At 38.6% G+C, this 19,325-nt stretch overlaps 1 protein-coding gene across 4 annotated transcripts in view; it reads right to left on the reverse strand.

Moving 5' to 3' along the window:
• Positions 1–7,663: 7,663 nt before the first annotated feature.
• Positions 7,664–19,325, reverse strand: part of FBXO25 (F-box protein 25) — a 30,477-nt gene continuing 18,815 nt past the window's right edge. For 2 of the 4 annotated variants that reach the window (XM_066179834.1, XM_066179836.1), the window contains 3 exons: positions 17,411–17,593; positions 15,500–15,643; positions 7,664–8,910 (listed from right to left, as the gene is read on the reverse strand). In XM_066179834.1, the coding sequence (XP_066035931.1) occupies positions 8,821–8,910; positions 15,500–15,643; positions 17,411–17,593 (417 nt within the window). In that variant the 3' untranslated portion in view covers positions 7,664–8,820. The other 2 variants (XM_066179833.1, XM_066179835.1) reach the window with 2 other exon arrangements.

Below are 19,325 nucleotides of genomic sequence, written 5' to 3' on the forward strand. Positions count from 1 at the left end.
CCAAAGGAGGGCCACAGAGGTGGTGAAGGCCTTGAGGGGAAGCTGTATGAGGAGCAGCTGAGGGCACTTGCTCTGTTCAGCCTGGAGGAGACTGAGGGGAGACCTCACTGCAGTTACAGCTTCTTGTGAGGAGGAGTGGCAGACCCTGATCTCTTCTCTGTGGTGACTAGTGGCAGGACCCAAGGGAATGGCCTGAAGTTGTATAAGGGGAGGTTTAGGTTGGGTATCAGGAAAAGGTTCTTCACTCAGGAGGTGGTTGGGCACTGGAACAGGCTCCCCCAGGGAAGTGGTCACAGCACCAGCCTGACAGAGCTCAAGAGTCATTTAGACAAAGCTCTTGGGCACATGGTGTGACCCTTGGGGACGGTGCTGCTCAGCGACAGGAGCTGGACTCAGTGACCCTTGTGGGTCCTTTCCAACTCAGCTGATTCTTTGATTCTGTGACGTTACTTTCATCATTGAAGAGCATGGCCAAGGAAGTGATAGCAATGTTTGCCCAAATTCTGTGACTCATGTCATCTTGGAACTTGCAGCATCCTAGATTTAAAGCATCACACACTGCTTTTACAGTGGCAAGAATTCATTGGTTTCAACAACTAAAAATATTTTGCTTTACTGTTTTTTTTTGTTTTCAAATGTTGTGGGGTTTGTTTGCTTTTTTTTTTTTTTTAAACTTATTGGCTGTTCTAAAAGCAGCATTCTTTCTCTGAAGATTTCAACAGCTACTTCTAGAGTGGAGGACCTGAAATGCTTTTGCACACACTGACCCCATAACAAGGTGAGACCTGCACAACCTGGCCTGTGACCCGTGAGGAGCAGCCCCTGCTTCCAGTGGAGCAGATGCAGAAGGAAGCTTATTCTCAGTCTCTCATTCTTCCACTCCAGTCTGCTGGCTTTGTGGTTGTCTACACAGACTTAGCAGGGAACATTTAGGCAAGATGTTTCTTGCCATAGTGCATGAAGTAGCTAAAACAGAAAATTTCATTCATACAAGTTATATTCTTAGAAAAAAAAAAAAAAAAAAGGCTGTATTGAGATGCCCTGACTAGACATAGGTGGGTCAGATACACAGCTAGGCAGGTGAAAGGAAGTGGAAGGATCTGCACTTCCAGACCCTGAGCAGACAAGGACCTTGTCGAATTTTGAGCACAGATGTTCCTATAGCCTAGGTGAATTTAGCCTGGTATCTGTCTCAATGTCTGAAACTTTTCAAAATGCTTGTTATTGTATGGGAATCATGGATGACAAAACTGTAGGTCGTGTGCAATCTGAAAACATGAATGTGCATGTTATTTAGCTGTTTCTTGCATATCCAAACTTTTCCTGCTAATTTGGGTTGGTTTGTTTGATTCTTTTCCTCTGAGTGCCTGCTACGTTGTTTCTGATGTATCTGGGAAATGAAACCAGTACTGTGACGAAGAAAAGTCATTTCCCAAAAGGTTTATTACCAGTGACAGTTGGCAGAAGTGTGTATCATTAAATACTGGCAGTCTCAAAAATCTCTTGTAGCATGACTGGTTTGTACCATACAAGACAGGGAATCAAACATACAGGCAAAAAAAGCCAGTTTAGAAATCAAAACGAGAGAATTATATTTAAGTGCCACCAGTATCATAGCAGAAAATGATGCTGCTTCTATAGTTACAAAGAAATAAAGTATGAAAACAATAAAAAAAATAGGAATATATATAATAAAAATTTATATAAAATATATAGTAGTAAACAAAGTGTAGGGAAATGGTTTTTCACATGGTATCTACTGACTGCTATCACTGGTCATGAAAAAAGAAATAGCTGCTCTGTACTTGGGAAGAAATTTTTCCTATTCTGTGTCTAGAAATTACTAAAAGATGTAAGCATGTGACAATATTATATTCAAGGCCATAACAATCTGGTGAAAGCTTGGCTGGCATTTAAATTTTTATGCTTGGAGGGCCAAATAATGCTACTGGAAGCTTAATTTTGAACTGTAAGTTGGCTATTGGAAAAGAAAAATGATTATTCTTTGCATAGAAAAGTGCACAGCTGTGTTTTCTGAGATTGGTTTGTCCACATCTGAAAATAATCATGTTATATTTTGCTTTCTAGTTGGTCCAGCCCCTTATACTGAGGAAATAGTTGAGTTTAAGTAATTTTTCAGAGAATAGGCTGGTTTAATTATTTGAGATTGTATAGTAAAATAGATTTGATACAGAAATATTCCTATAAATTAGCAATGTCTTTTGGCCTTTTTTCTCTTGTACCTTTTTCCTTGAAACCCCCAAATGCTGCAGTGTTGACTATCTTGTTTGTCTAGGAGTCTTGGATTCTCTACAAGGTTACACTGCTAAATTCTTCTGGTATTTGAGGGATGGAAGAAACACAGGTGTGTGTGTTTGTGCTGGAGAAAGGAGGGGAGACTAATGTATCCTGACACCAAGTACTGTACTTGGCATGTTATTTTTTTTCTGGTAAAGCTTTCTAATATACAAGATGATTAGTATTAATTATTCATTGATTTTATTTTTGTACTTGTAGTCCGTTAGCTTTTTAGGACTGTCACACATGCAAAGGCATCCTGATTACATGAAGACCCACTCTTTGGTGTTTCTCTCATGACCGACCCTTTTAGGCTGAAATGCCTTCAGTTTAGGTAGTGCCTGTAAACAGTTTATCTTTTGAACATTTGGACAGAAACTTGGCGACCAACAGTTGATAGGACAAAAAAAGGAAAACAAGTCAAGCATCACTTCCCATTAGGAAGTTAACCATTGTTTGATGGGATGAAGCACAAGATTCCCAGAAGTCATACTACAGATAGAGTAAATCTGCACAGGGTTATTTTGAAAGTTAGAAACTTAATGAAAAAATACATGCTCCTTTTTTTTCATTTTATAAACTAACCCTGAAGTGCAGTACCCATCTGCACAGCATGGTTGCCTCAGTGCTCCCTGCCTGAGAGCAGGTGTGACCTGACCAAACCATTGTGGCCAGGCTGAGCAGCAGCTGAGGCCACAGTGCAAGATCTGAGCTCCTGAGCTGTGCAGTGAGGACTGGATGCACTGGGCACGGGGAGGGGTTGCAAGACTAGGGAAGGAGCTGATGTTCTGGCATCGAGAAATGAAGCGCAGTATAAAGAAAAGTAAGAAGTCCAGAACATCTGAGAATGTTCCTACAGCTGTTAGTACCAATATTTACTATTAGGCCAGGGTTTTTGTCTTAGAGAATCAGAACTAACACATGTCTAGTCCTTTTCCCTGGTGTTTTTTCATGGTGTTCCTATTCAAGTCCAGGACATTAGGCTTTTGATGAGCAACTGAAAAGAACATCCCTTGTGCACAGGTACAAACAGCAAGTTCTGCTCGTTTGTAGCGTTGGTGCTCTTCAACTTGCAGCAAACACCTCTCCAGATCTATTCTGTACTACTCTGCCTATAAATTGGATTAGTTGATGAAAAATGTAGGTGAGTGCAGGTGGCAGAAGAAACATAGGATTAGCAGAAGGCCGATAGACAGCTTGCAGCAAGAGCTTAAATGGTGGTAGGATTAATCTATTGAAGTGGGGGCTGAGCTAGGCCATGGAGCAACACTCACCCTGGTTAGTGCTGGTCTGGTTTCTGCCCAGTGGCTGCTTAACCATGGTCAGGCTTCGGTGTAAGAGCAGGGGAAGGGCACAGAATGGAGCTGTGTAAGGAAAAATAGCAGAGGTGCAGCTAGGACATGTGACTGCAGGAGCATGTGGTCAAGCATATCTGGTTCTAGTGAAAATGCTGCCAAAGTATTGCTTTTATAAATTCACCAAGTTCTAAAGAGATACCATTGAGTTCAGAAGGGGAGTGCAGGCTTGCAGCTTTAAATAGGGCTAAAAATAATGGCTGTGCCTAAGAGAATAATGGGGACCAAAACATTGGGAAGAGGTGCTCTCAGCATGCAGAACCTTGTGCTATATCTGATAATTATGTGGGAATGATAACTGAGCTTAGCAAACAAATTATTCTTTCATTATTGTTTTGCTATCAATACTACAGAAAAATTGCATTCAAGTGGGAAGAGCACCTAAAAATCAAGTAAGTAAATTTTGGAATTCTGTGGCAGCTGTTGGTGTAGGCCTTGAAAATGGTTAGAAAAACTTTCAGCTGAAGGCACAATGACTATAAAGTGCAACAAATATAAAACTGAACATGTTTTGTTCATATTTGTAGAAGAACGTACACATAGACCTGCAGGAAACAAGCATTATCAGCATGTCTGACAGGTAGAGGGACAGGTCTGTGTGTGGCACAGACGACAGCCCATGGGAATTAAAAGAACCTTGCAAATGAAAGTATAAAAACACTGCAAGTGAATAGCATAATTAGCTAAAGTTTCAATATTCTCAACTCTAATTTAACAACTGTCTCTAAATATTTGATATTGATTTATTTAATGCAGGTCTCTATCTGCCAATTCAAGCAATTTTAGTTGGATATTAAGCGTCTAGCCTTCCTCTAAGTTCTTTGCAAATGATAGAGCAATAAATATGCTAATTTTTGCACCATGAAATCAAAAATGTTGTGCTACTGTTCCCATCCCACCCTCTCCTTCCTGCTAGCCCTCATTGCTTCTGCCTTCCAGACTGCAAAAAGCTCACTGGTCTTTTATAGTCTTAGTGGAGAACTCTTGGTTTGAGCTTGGTGTTTTCTTGAAATTCAGCTTCTTCCTTCTCCTAAAGCAACTTCATGCATTTCTCAGGGATGGGGAACAGGGGGAAAGAAAGGGCAAGGTCCCACTCCTCTGTTTTTTCCAGATAAGGGCCTCAGTCCTGATATGCAAGGAGAAAGGCTCACAGTGCTCTTGGAGAAGGTCCATGGCAGAGTGTCTTTTCCCAGAAATAGGTGAACAAAACTGGTGGGAGAGAATGTAATAAAAAAGGCCCAGAGTCTCTCAGAAACAGGTTTAGGAGGCAGTGACTGGGGAGTGAGAAGGGAGACCTTATTTTTCAAAACTGTAATTTCAAGCCCCTGGTGGACTATGGCAGACAATGTCCTGATTGCCTTTGCACTGCTGTTCTCAGGACTGGAATTCACTAAAAGCCAAATCACCCAGGATCGGGAAGTGACCATGGAGGGACCACAGTTAAAAAATGATTTCCTACCATTGCCACTGCAAGATCTGTCTATAAGGAGATCCAGGTTTGGGCACAAAAGCTGTGAAGCAAAAGAAACCTTTGCTGTAGAGATTTGGAACACATTTCAAGGCACCCTTTCTGCTGAAGGGGAGAGTGCCTGCCTTTCCTCCTGGGACAGCAGCACACAGGAGGCCAAAGAGCAGAGGTTTCATGTTAAGACATAACCCTTCTCATGGTTACAGTGCTTTAGGTTACACTAAAAAGTGCTGGAGTAAAGGAAAAGGAGATTAGTTCAGGCTGTCAAAATATGTTCTGTGCTTCAGGTGAGGTATTAACAAGATAGTTATCCTAAAGATGAAATCCTTTCCTTGCTTTTTATGTGATTTAAATGAAAAAACTCAACAGATCAACACAAAACCCCAAACACCACCAGCTCTCTTACCAACATCACTGCCTTGGCTTTTTTGCTTAAGTAAAACAATTGAAAGTTATCTTACGCATCCAATGACTTCACATCACATAGTCTTTCTTAATCAAGCTCTTATTTGCCTTGTATAAGTGATGTATTCACTAAATATTTAACAAGCTTGTGGAATTGTTCCCAAAGGTCAGTTTTGTCAGTGTTAAAAGCTTATAACAGTACTCATGCCAATGTGATTCTGCACTCAGAGTTTTAGATTTTCTTTAAAAAGAGTCATGAACTGAAATGCTTCTCAGTACATCTGTACACATCTCTACTCCTGCTTTTTTTTTTTTTTTTTTTTTTTTTTTTTTTTTTTTTTTTTTTTTTTAAATCCAGAAGAAATGTTTAAAAAGCCACTGTACTGGCTTTGAGGCCTGGGAGTCCAAGTTGACCATGAGCCAAGCAATGTGCCCTTGACACAAATAAGGTTAGTGGGCTACATGGACTTACTACAGGGAGTCAAGTGAAGGATCATAAAGATGATAAAGGTGTAAAGAAAAAGAGGTGACTGGAGCATCTGTCCTGTGAGAAAAAGCTGAACTGGAACTGTTCAACGTGGAGAAGGTAAGGCTCAGGGGATCTCATAATCTAGCAATACATAAAGGGAGGGTGGAAGGAGAAGGGAGCCAGGCTCTTGTCAGTGGGCTTTGAAAGGACCAGAGGCAAGAGGCACATTTTGGAACAGAGGAGGTGGTATCTGAACATCAGGAAATGCTGTTATTGTGAGGGTAACCAAACACTGGCAGAGGCTTCCAAGAGAGGCTGTAGAGTCTCCTTCCTTGGAGATAGTCAAAAGCCATTTGGACGCAGTTCTGAATAAAGTCCTTGAGAACCAGCTCTAGCTAATCCTGCTTCTACTGGGTCCCTCCCACCCTCAACCAACCTGTGAGAGTAGAATGAAGCCTCTTAAATACAAGGCAGAGTCCTGCTTCTTGTCATCTTAGCTCCTGCCACCTCAGCCCAATGGGACAGCCTAGTAATCCTAAATGGATATCCATACACAGAAACATATCTCAGAACTTACCTTTCAGCCTGTCAAAGGCTTCTTGCTACTGAAGAAAGAGCAAGACAACAAGTAGTGAAAGGGAAAGAGAGAGTAAGCCTGACTGCTGTCACCTGACATTTCTAAGAGAACAGCAAATTAGTTATTACAGATACTGATTTTTTTCCAAATCTGTCTTTAAATGGCTTGTAAGACCTTAAAGTCATTTCCCTCCCTCCTCAATTCAGTGGCTAGGAGAGAGGTGTCCTCTCAGCTCTCTTAATACCTTTCCCCAGCTGTCACCTTATTTGTCTTTTCAGCATTGGGCAGCTCTCAGGTCACAGTGTAAGAGCTTTGCCCTCTGTCTGCAGGAGAGACAGCTCTGCATGGTTCCTCAGCAGAGGCCTTCAGCACGAGGGGGAAGAGCTCACAGCAGCATTAAACCAAATGCTGGCTTTAAAACCTTTCTTTCAAGCTCTCAGAGAAAGCAACCATACATTTTCAGGAAGTTTTATGCAGGGTAGCAAAGCTGTAACTATGGTAAAGGAGTGATTAGTGGTTGTCAGCCATCACCAGCCACTCTCAGGGTTACTGAGGTCACAGAGACAGGAAAGCATCTGAGGTGTTACAGGAATTAAATAAATGGGTACAAATTGTTGTTAAAGAAGGGCTGCTGGGTCCTTAAATCCAGTGGCTACAGCACTGCTTGGCTGGGAAAGCAAGGCTTGCAGCAATGCTCTGAATGAACAGGAGTAAGAAGGCAGCTCCTTGGATCCACACCTGACCATTACTATCACCATCACCACAGTCAACACCTGAATTGAAAGAAAGAAAAAAAAAATCCACAAAACCCTGTATTGAAAAATCCACAAAATTCAGCAATTCAATCATCAAATTTGAGTTAACATAAAACTATTTCTTGAGGATATAAATATTCTCCTCTCCTTGTGCAGCCTATTAACAGCCCAGCTCTGCTACTACAAAAAGGGCTAATACAACAAACTCCTGTAAAGCAATAGCACTAAGACTGCTTGTATGATTCTCATTCCATTACCAATTACTACAAACAGGTTACAGAAAGATATTACAAAACTCAAATTGATTCATCTCTATGCACCAGAGGCTTCCAGGAATAACAGATAAAAAACATGATTTATTACACTGTACAAAACTGGATTCAGAACAAGCAAGTGCAGAATATGGTACATGATTTATTCTTTCTGTACATTACATATTGTTAAATTTAATTGAAAAATCCAAAACTTCCATAATTTTTCCTTTACCTGCTTAAGCCAAAGCAATTTATATTGTTCTACAGGATAGAACAAAATAGCTTTCTGGAGAATTTATCATCTGATTAACTTGGCAGAAGGTGCTCCAGCTCAGAGTGATTTTCAGTGTTTCTCATAGCTTGTCAGGTTAGAACCTCAGTTGGTAGCATAGTGTTCTGCCGCTGTACTAGTCTAGAAACAAGCAACTCCATCCTCATTAAATGTCAATAATGTCTTCTTCTTAGAAGATGAATTAATGCAGTTACACTTGTAGACATTCCAAACAGTATAAATGAAGGCTGTAGCTACCACCAGAAAGATTTCCAGTAGCCCCAGATTGGTCTCATGAGTTCTGCAAGATGTGCTAAGATAGGTTTAATGTTTAATAAAGTCCTTAGGAAAAATAAATATTTTTGCATAATGTATGTACAAAAATTGGTTTATTTCCTTCATCCATATAGGTTCAACAGCAGATATAACCACAGTTATATTTTACTCACTAGCTGATAATAATTAATGCCATCTTCATAATGATGTAGTAAGAGTGTCTAAAAGAATACTGGCCTATTCTTTATAATAGTGCAAATTATATGGAAGTGTTTTGAAAACCATGGCTTATAGAAAGAAGGATTAACAAAAAAACCCTCCTTTGGTCCCTGCAAGAGTATTTAATTCTTCCATGAAATTTTCAAAACTCCCCTACATAATTTTTACCAACTATTAAGGCGTCAAAAGCATGGATTTAAAGTTGAGATTGAAGTGGTCTTTCTTGGACTTGAAAAAAAAGTCCACTGGAGATTTCCTGACAACGAAATTTTCTTAATGTTTCTCCTTTGCTCCTCTCTACTCTGCACAAAAGCAATATGCCAAATGAACCTCTCTGATAATCTCTCCCATATATTTTTTTTAAACTACAATAAAACATTACATTTAAATATATTGCACAAAAAAGCATAACGTATCCTGCCCGACTCTTCACAAAAATGGCCACAAACACAGGAGAACAGCTACTGAACATCTCAAAATTTGAAGAGATCAATGAAATGCTGAGGAGATACTGGCATGAGACAGGTGTTTGGATCACTGGCTGTGCAGGGGTGTCCTGTATCCTGAAAAATGAAGGAGAAAAATAAGTAAGTTCTCTTCCCATATTCAGTCTCCCTTCATCCCCAGTTTAGGGGGAAAACAAAACAAACCCAAGAACAATTCTCTCCTTCTACCAAAACCAGAACCTGAGTTGGAGTCCTTGAAAAAGTATCATCATCTTCCTTATCCATTATTCTTCAATAAGCATAACAAAAAGGCAAAAAGGCACCTTCTTTGTTGAACCTAAATTAGCTGTTTAATCAAAATCTGAAGTCACCTACTGCTTTGGGGGAAAAGGAGTCCTTTGCTTTGAAAATGATGGGCAGCAGATACTTCCTCAAAAACACCTGAACAGTGTGTATGAATTCCCAGTCTTAAAAGCTTTTCCACCTTGCTGCATTTCCCTCCAATCTTCCTTTTGTCTTTCACTCCTACCTTTTCCCCAAGTGAACTGAAAGCACTGCCTTAAAACAGAAGTTGGTACCTAGGCAAGGTAGGGATAGAGAAGTTAGACAGGGTGGAAAGGCTTTGTCATTACAAACTCACTAAACCTGAAGTGCTTTCTTTCCTCTTACAGAAATTTGACCTCAGCAGAACTGTCTGATTATTTAAGATTCAAATTCCTCTTTGAAGAAAAATTCCTGTTTTGCATCTTATTTAAACTCCCTAAATGAGGGGAATGCAGAGGTGTAATGAAAAGTTCCCAGATAGTTCAATGGAGAAGTTAAATAACTAATCAGTGTTGTTGTAAAGCTCAGATGTGTCCTCACCAGGCTTTAAGGAGTTTCTGTCCCTTTTCCACCAACGTTGTTGAATGCACCATTGTGAGGCAAGGAAACTAGATAAATAGATGCAAATAGATCACAGACCACTATGGTCTTCATTGCTGTTGTTTCCATAGGAAGTGAAATTACACACAATTCAGTTAACAGAAGGGAAGAATCTTTAAGTGATTTTTTTTTTCTCACTGCCACATTCCCACCCAAAGTCTTTGCAGCACCAAAGTGCACCAGGCGAAACACATTCTAAATACTGCTCAGCTTTTCCAGTGAAAATTGTTACTCAACAGATGTATTATCTCTGTTTTTCCATTAAGTCTATGGGGGACTACAAGAATACATCAAGTGGTATCTCCTCCTCATCCTCCCACTCTTTTTAACAATTGCTTTAACATCACATGAGAAGCAGTGGTTAGATTCATGACACAGAGGGAAAGACAAACACACATTAAAAAAGAGACCCAGGTAGAACTGCCTATTGGGGGAATCTGCAGGCGAGAAAGAACAGATGACCAAGACCAAAATCAGAAGTGTTAAACTTAACACCTTCATCTTGAGACGACATCTGCAAGGAAGAGCTGCACCATACCAGAAAACACTCTTAAAGGTAGCTGCTAATGAACTTTTATCTTCTCTACTCACTGCCACGTCAATGACACATCATTACTTTCCTAGTTTCCGGGAAAAAAACATCATCAGAATTATAATTCTGGGAAACAAGGTAGGGTTTTTCCTCTTTTCATACTTATTTGTACTCCTGAATATTTTAGACTGAGTTTGTAACATGCTGCTTTTCTGCACATCATTATAAAAACACTTTTGAAAGTTCTACCCAGTTGGGAATTACAGGTGCAATAAAAATCTCAGAGATCAGTTCTTGGTGTTTTTAGTTACTGAAAACAACATAAATTTTACAGCGAAAAAAAGTGATGAGGACTGAAAAGAAGAATCTCAACTTTCCTGTAATTATGAGTATTCCTCATTTCGAGAGAAATACATTTTCATAGGAATTACATTTAATAAAATGTTAAAATAATTTGATTTCAATGTTTCAAAGCTAAAACAGACTTCTTGTAAAGTAAAAAGAGAATTCCCCAGGAGGAGTGTTTACTGGCAAATGTTGTTGTTTTCCTCAAAATTTAGCATAGCTAGACATTAAGAAGCTCTGTATAAGTATTTTCAACATTTCTTCATTCAGAAGGCAACAATATAATTGCTTCCCTTGACTACCCCTAGACACAAGCAGCCTGTTTTGGGGAATTTCTTTTCAGAGAAAATCTCCATAAAAGTAAATACAACTACAGCATTCCAAGTGCAATAAAATCAATTTTAGTACCTTTGTATGAAAGTTTTCTGAGGTACATGTTACTCTTCAGATTTAAGTACTGAATTAAATACATCAGGGAATGCAGAAAAAAGTTTATAATAACTCTGAGTGCAGAGAAACCTATTTCTTAGCAAAATCTGTCTGATCTCACTGACACCTATGCTTATTAGAAACTGAATTATGGCTTCTAGTTTCAATAGCATTAAGAGGGAAGATGGCAGTAATAAAAGACAAAATGATGAAAAGCTGAGATGGGAAGTTATCACTACCTTCATCTACAAGGGAAAAAGAAACAAACTATTCCTGCTGCTAAACTGATGTGCAGAAACAAAAATCAAAACAAAGAGCATCAGACAATTAGAAAGGAACACATTATTCACTTTGACATTACGGAACAGTCAGCAATGAAAACAGATGAGACACAGGAAATACCTGGAGTAACAAAGCAAGGTGGTAGTCCTTTGAGATCGTGAAGAAGGAAGCAGGAAGGAGAGCCATAAAGTAAAAGAAGCAGAGTTAAGATTTATTTAAGCAAAGGTTCATATGCCATTTAGAAAAAGTCTTTTATTCTTGTGGCAAATCACTAGCAGCTTTGTGAGAACCAAAATCAGCACAAGTTGCAAGAAGACTAAAACCAAGTGTTATGCAGAGTGATAACACTGTTTTCATAAAGCCCTGGAAACTGAAAGAAGAAAAAGGTATTTTAGCTTCTGTGGCCATGTCTAAGATAACTGAAAAGTGCTACTAAGTAAGCTCAGGAAAATAAAAGAACCTGCCACAATTCCAATGGTGCCTAGTGGAACAGAAGAAATAGTATAAATGAAAGCACTCACAAAAGCATCACACAATAATTAGTCATTAATTTTGCACTACTAAAATTATGTGGTTTTTTCAGTTCCATCATGGACAAATGCTTTAGCAAGAAGTCATTTTGAAAACAGACATTCAATATGAAAATTTTCTTCTGACTCCCTCCTAACACAGAAGAGTACAAAGTCACTGTACTCCCAACAAAGAATTTAGGAGACTCCTGCGTGCTATATATAAATTTGTTTTGGTTACAGATTTTAGACAAGTACAGGAATATAAATGCCTCTTCCTGAAAAACTCCTAAAGACTTGTTAAAACCCCACTGTGATTATTATAGCATACTGAAAAAGTAGAAAGTCATTTCCCTACTTCAACAGCTTACTAGGTAATTCACTTCAGTCCCTTCTTTTGCAAGGCCTTCTTTGAAAAGAACACAGAACAGAGGGCTCCAAGGATTTCCTGTGTAGCCCTCCCATCTTGTCAGCAATTACATTATATTATCAATTTTCATAATTGTTATCACAATATCATATATTGCTAAAATTTTTTCTCATCACTAGCTAAGCTTTTGGGCTATTTCAGACCCTTGTGCCTTTGGTTCTTAAAAACTCCTCTCAGCACACTTACTCTAAACTACAATTTACTTGTATCAAGGATGTCCCTTAGTGAATGTAAATAATTTCAATAAGTAGTCTCATGGTTATGCACCACTTCTCTCTTTCCAAAAACAATTTATGGACAGCAGTCACATTGCTTGTTAGCGTTAAAATAGGTTAAGAGAAATTAATCATTCCTAGTCTTCTTCATGCCCCGATCACTTTAGCCCTTTTTCCTCTGCAACTAGTCCAATGTTTTGCTTTGTTCTTTAATGAAGGAAGAATAATAAAAATAGATGCCTTATGAAGAAGTGTTCATCTCTGCCTGAAGTTCTTGTGAATGACCTTGGAAACAAAAGTTGCCTGACTTCTGAATTATACCATTAAAAGAAGAAACAAAGTTTTTACATATTATCAACTACCTGAAGAATACAGTGTTTCTATTTGTTTCAAGATTCAAACACTTGCTACTTTTCCTCTGTAAAGTAACTGATTTCTCTTAAAATCTGGATTTGGTGGTAGTGTTTTTGTTGGTTTTTTTCTTTGTTTATTTTGGGGTTCCCTTGCTATGAATTACAGATACAATTGTATGTCAAGCACTCATATACATATTTAATTACCAATCTTTCTAACCAAGTATGATACTGAAGCTTGAATAAATTGTCAAAGCCTGAAAAAAGTTCTGATTAAGGAATATTTTCACCCAGCACAGGATTTATCTAGAATTAATAAAGTACCTTCTGCCCCTTTGCCCCTCATCCCTGCTTTACTTCCCACCTCTCTTTAGCAAGCTTGGGAAAGGATACAGACACAAGAGTCTGAAGGAAAAAAAAAGTACTACTTTTTTCCCCCCCACATAACTGAGTGACCAGCACTACTTGACCCACATTGCACTGTATAAAGAGGGACAGTATTTCAGATGAACAATTAACTTGTCCCTGCAAATAAGGGTGCCAATTATGCACAAATCAATTCATTTAACAATCTATTTCAGCCTCATCATCGTTTATTTTAAGAGACAAGGCTTAGATGCCAAGACTAAAGAAGGAATACTGCAGTGTAGGCTCACAGAATGATCAGGCTGAGAGACCTCAGGAGGTCTCTAGCCCAGTCTCCTGCTCAGACGAGGCTAATCTGTGAGATCAGACCAGGTTGCTCTGAGCTTTATTCAGACACCTCCTGGTCATATCCAAAGTTGGAAACTGCATCAGCTCTATGGTCAAACTGTTCCCTTGCTTGGCTGTCCTCATAGCAGGCTTTAATGTCCCCCTGAAGCAGTCTTCTCCAGCCACTCCTCACAGGGCAAGTCCTCCAGCCTCCCTGATTATCTGACCTGAACTTCACTGAGTGTATCAGTATCTTCCTTGTGCTAGGAGCCTCACTGGCCGCAGTATCCCAGATGGTCTAAGGAGTGCTGCATGAAAAGGGATAATGGCTTTCTTCAGCCTGCCGACTGTGCTCTTACAGAACAGCTGATCCCAAACACCTGCTCCAGTGTTTTTGTGCAGAAGGATACAACTGATCTACAACTGCACTGTCCCTTTAAAACCTGTCCAAATCTCTAGGATGAGGCAGTCAGCACTGGAATGGTGATCGAGGAAGTGCTGCTCATCAATCCAAAGTACCTTTAGAACTTCCTGTTCTGTGTTTCAAAGAATTTAAAAGTCCAAAATGAACCCTATTATTCCAGCAGTCGACTGGAACAGGAGTCTGTCACCTTGACTTCTAGAATCTACTACTAGAATACTACTGCAACCTGAACAGGTTCATTGCCTCTTACTGTCACACTATCTCCAAAGCTAAACATTTAATTCCAAACACATTTAAAGTAATTCCTAATTTCAATTATAAGAAGATCAAAATGAGAGAAATTTAGTGTAGAAAGCATTAACTCTACACGGTGAAGGCAGATAATCCAGAGAAATCTGATACCACAAATGCCCATCTAAATGCACCTGTGTACTGACCTTTGAAACTTCCCCTTTTAAAGAGAGGCTTTACCCTACATATTGAGCTACATGCTAAAAACTTATTCCACTGTAATGTAAGTTCTTAGTCATTCTTGACACAGATCCTTCAGTAAATGCCCAGACTTTTCACAGTAGAAGCCAGTTCTGGCTATCTGCTTTCCTACAATTAATTCTGCAAAACATTACTACCTGGAAGAGCTCCCGTGATATGAGAAATACTCAACTTCAAGATAATATCATTAAGGAACATGCTATTTCTAGCAGGATTTAGCTTATCCTGATAAATGGCCTAGATTTTTTGAAGGAAAATTAAAAAGCCTCACACTGACATACAATTTCTCCTAAAAAATCACAGAAAGACGACACAAGAGCAGATAATTTATGTTAATTAGAATATGAGTAATATGAGTATTTTCCAAGATTTCTCAAACATTTCTTGCTCTTTGCTGTCCATGTAACACTACCCATATCTGATCTTTCAGCTGTGAAATTAAAGAAGTCTCACTAACTAGAAGGCTCTATTAGAGTGCAACACAGTAAAAGCAGGATTATGTAATCACACACATTAAAGAAAAGAATGCCTTAGTGAAATTAAAATCATCCTGTAACACAATGTATGCTTCATGATAAACTTCAAAATCAGGGTAAAACACACTCTGGATGAAGTTTTAAACATCTCTCCAAGCTTCATACGGGACAGAAGCAATAATATAAAAATACAGAGCTCTACACCAATGTGGTAGGAAAAAAATGTAGTAACTATTTCTCATTAGATATGTATTGATTATCATGGCGTAATTAAAAACACTAACTTCAGACTAGTCCCTCACAACTTTCTGTTAGATCAAATTAATAAAATAGAGTAACTCTTTCCACATGGCACTTTCCATTGCAATTCTAAGTATTGAGGTTGTCAGATATCAGGAAATAAGAAGGCAAGAATAAGAACAACTTTAGAATTTAACACAGATTTTATATGGAAGTTTTATATATTATTTAAAGTTAGATATTAGTTATCCAATCTGCTTTCACATGAAAAAGCTTATAAAATGACCTTACTATTTTTCCTGGCAGATGATCACCAGCAGCTGTTTGAACTTACTTCTGATTATCTGTTTCAAAGCTCTTACCTTCCAAAACAGAATACTACAGTGTCGGCAGAAATGCAAGGTGTCCCCATACTGTTCCTTTATTGGGTAATATTTCTGAAGTGCAAAGTACATCAGCTTCCAGTCAATGTGACCTTTCTCTGATGGAATCAAATGCCTACAAAACTAGACATAAAATTAGTATCTTCCTTTAAAATTGTTCCAGTCAATTCAGGCAAAGGACAGGGGAAGGTGGGGGGGAAGGTAGTTAAACCAAAGTTTTGTAACTAGAATTCTTTGAAGTCAGTATTATGACATCATACATCTCTGCAAAGCAGAGAGAGGATCTAGCCACAAAAAAGATGGAAGGCAAAGACTAAAAATAGGAGAGGGCATATTCGCCAAGAAAAACTAGGCCATACACAGCTGATCTAATTCTACTGTCTCAAAATTATTCTAATTATAGTCAAGAAGTGTTTAACAAAACAGTATTTAGAGCTGTAAGCAATTAATTTTATCCTTTTAAAAATCCAAACCACTCAGGAATGAGATTTAAAAACATGATGGTGCATTATGGATAGTGGGTTTTCTGTTAAAACATTATGGATTTAAATAAAGCTCCTCCTTTAATTTTAAAAACATTTACATGTTTTACATTTGGTTGTGATGTTTCTAAAGGGATAGCAATAATTAGTGATTGATGTACTTCTTGAGGACCTAATCTGCATGTAAAGATTAGCTGCTGCACAACAGCTATTTCTCCCCAGCTTGAGAGACAGACAAGGTTTATTAAGTATGTATTATAAAAGCCTTCTGGTCCACTCAGTGTGGATTAATGCTAATACATTGAGGGCTTTCTTCATTCAGAGGACAATTCCTGAATGGGGAGAGAATAGATGGCACTGTCTTTCTCATTTCAGCTACACTTCTCTTTGTTTCATAATGGCTCTCATTTTTTCCAAAAGTGCTCTTCAGATATCAATTATCTTTCTGTGGTTGTTTCAATGGCTCAACAAACACACTGCACAGGACAGAAAAAACCCACCCAACATGTTTTTGTGGCTTATTAAGCCAGTATACTTTTAAAGAGAAGAAGCAGAATTTGATATGGGAATATCATTAGATAACTTACTAAGAAATGGAATGTGAACATTCAGGAATACACTGAAAACACTGTGAACAAGAGTACTTTATGGGGCATAGGGACAGCCAATTTCTCTGAAACGCTTAAGGATTTTTTTCCCTGCATTATCCTACTATAAGAATTTCCTTTCTAATCAGTTTTGTCATTGTTCAATAGAGCTTACCTCATCTACCCTCAAAATCCACTCAACTGCTTTGTTATCCTTGTAACTTCACCTTGAATTCTTCTGGGCTGCTTCTGAAGATGGGTTTTGAGTTTGCTTTTGTCTGTCTAGTTTTTTCCACAGTTAATTCTAAAACCTTTCATCTCACAAAAAAAAAAATCTTATTTGGGTCAATGGTGCATGAGTTAATTGAGCTTCAGTTCTGTCTTCCCCATGACAATAACATGTAATCCGGTAGTCACCAAGCAACTCGAACCTGACAGATTTAGGAATAGGCACTTTGGCTTCCTCCAGTACAGAATGTACTAGGTTTCAAAAGTTCTTACTCCAGCTCTGATGAGGCACCTTCTACTTTCCTAGGTTTATTCTTACCTAGTCTGATTTTTCCCAGCATTCAATAATGTCAGAAAATGAAGACAGTTCTTGCGTTCACCTTTAAATAATGCAAGGAAACAGCCCCATAGTTATCCTAAACTCACAGACATACTGAACGCAAGATCTAGGACGAATCAAGTCCCAAATACAGAGAATACTCATGATTACTGCACAATGATACACTTTTATCTCAAAAAGGGCAAGTTCATGCTCCATCATTAGTACATGATATCAAAAAGGCTACATTTATACAAATAACAGAGTTTATTACCTGCTTTTCTGCAAAATGGTACTGGCAGAGTTTTTTCCACAGCTGTCTGTCTTCACTAAGCATGTACAAAGTTGGGGTCACTTGACCCAGAGTAATAATGTCCCAGCCATCAGAGAACCTGTATAAGATGTTATTCAGCATATGAAGAGGGAGATCGCTGAGTGTAAGTCCATTGTTGACTTGCTGGAAATAAGAGTTGAAGACTTTTAGCTACAAAAACATGACAGTGTAAAGTACAAATAAGATTCTTTTCTTTAGAGGCATCTTAGGTCTTAGTTTAGTTTTTTCAAATCATTGAGTAAAATCTATGGTTAATGCTTGCCTACAGTTACTCTCTAATTGCTGTTGAAAATTTAAACGACTAATGGTACAGAAGAAACAACACACTGTATAACTCATAGCTTTCTTACTGTTAAAACAAACATATGCTGAATTTATTATTTAAATTTTGAATAATTTTTGAAACACTTCCTTTCTCTCAAAATAATACTATGCAGTCTTGAAAACTATAATATAGTTAATTCCATCTCTAGTGTGCTAAAGCCTTAACTATAAGAAAGGCATGAACCAATCATTTCTAACTTGTTGGATCACTACAGTTTCTCAATTTTTATTAACAAACAAAACACATGTTGACTTGTCTTAAGACAACTAGAGTACAGAGTAGAATACATAATACAGGACCGAAGACCAGAGACACAAAATGAAAGCATTTTGGAAGTCAGAGGCAGAAAAGAGCAGGATAATTTCTGAAGTCTAGAGAAAGTTCCCCCTCATGTATACATGAGAAGATCTGCAGAGCTGACAGATTAGAGCACTGAGAATGGTCTTAAAAAAAAGCTTTCACCTCTGTGAACTGTAGTGGGGTAGGTTACAGCATTGCTCCTACATGACTAAAGCTGGAGCCCACAGTGCCATGTAGCAGAGGCCCAGCAGGCTGGCGACAGTGTCCCAGTTGGCAGGGAGTGAGCACAGGCAGCTGCCAGCCCCAGGGAGCAGAGTTGCCCTGTCACAGGGTGGTGGCAGCACAGCAGCCCTGCACCCGCGGGCTCACACTTCTGCTGGTTTCCTTCCCAGCCAGTCACCTTGCTTAGAAACCAGACTTTCCACAGTCAGCTGGTACAAACACTGCTGGGACTATCTCTGCTGAGGAATGAATATGTGAGCACTACAGATGCAGAATTTCTCATGGGCTACTTCAGCCAGTGTAAGACAGCTCCAAGGGAAGTGTCACGCTGGAAGGAGACAAGCACAGCAGTGACTGCACTGTCTCAGAAGTGTCTGTGCTGTGGCTGCCTGGCACATGAAAACTGCTGAGACCAGGTTTCTCATTTCTCCTTTCTATTCCAAAAGTAGCTGATTTATTCAGATAACCAGCTCATACAGAAAGGATAATTTCAAAATTTCATAGCTGAAAGTCAATAGATAAAACATTTGTATGGTTTTACAGTGAGCAATATCTTATAGCATTTCTTCCAGGAGTTATCCAGCCAGATAAAAAAAAAAAAAAAAAAGTCTGCTTATCATCAGAAGTTTCCACTATAAAACCCTGGAAGAGTGCATAGCACATGCTTTGAACACAGTCACATGAGGAGAATCCAGATGCTGAAGTCATTAAGTCTTTTTTCTTTTTTTACAAAAACAACTGTGCTAATGAATAAATATGTAAAATTTTTACTTGAGCATTCTCTCTCTTTCTTTCTGTTTTCTTGATACACCTCCAAAATGTCTTTTAGATTTTTATTTCTTCAGTTGTAGAAAATTTACTTTGGAACTAAAAATTGGGGCTTTTTCCCCCGTGTCTGACAAACTAGAGATAAATTTTTTTTTTTAAACTTATTTGAGTGCTTTTTCTCTACTACAAAGCAGCAGTACAGACACTGTAGCAGTTTTCATTAGAGAAAAGTTATTAAAA

This window comes from Chamaea fasciata, unplaced genomic scaffold, assembly GCF_029207755.1.
Source record: "Chamaea fasciata isolate MVZ Bird 193981 ecotype frontalis unplaced genomic scaffold, bChaFas1.0.hap1 SCAF_3, whole genome shotgun sequence".
Classification (NCBI taxonomy): Eukaryota; Metazoa; Chordata; class Aves; order Passeriformes; family Sylviidae; genus Chamaea; species Chamaea fasciata.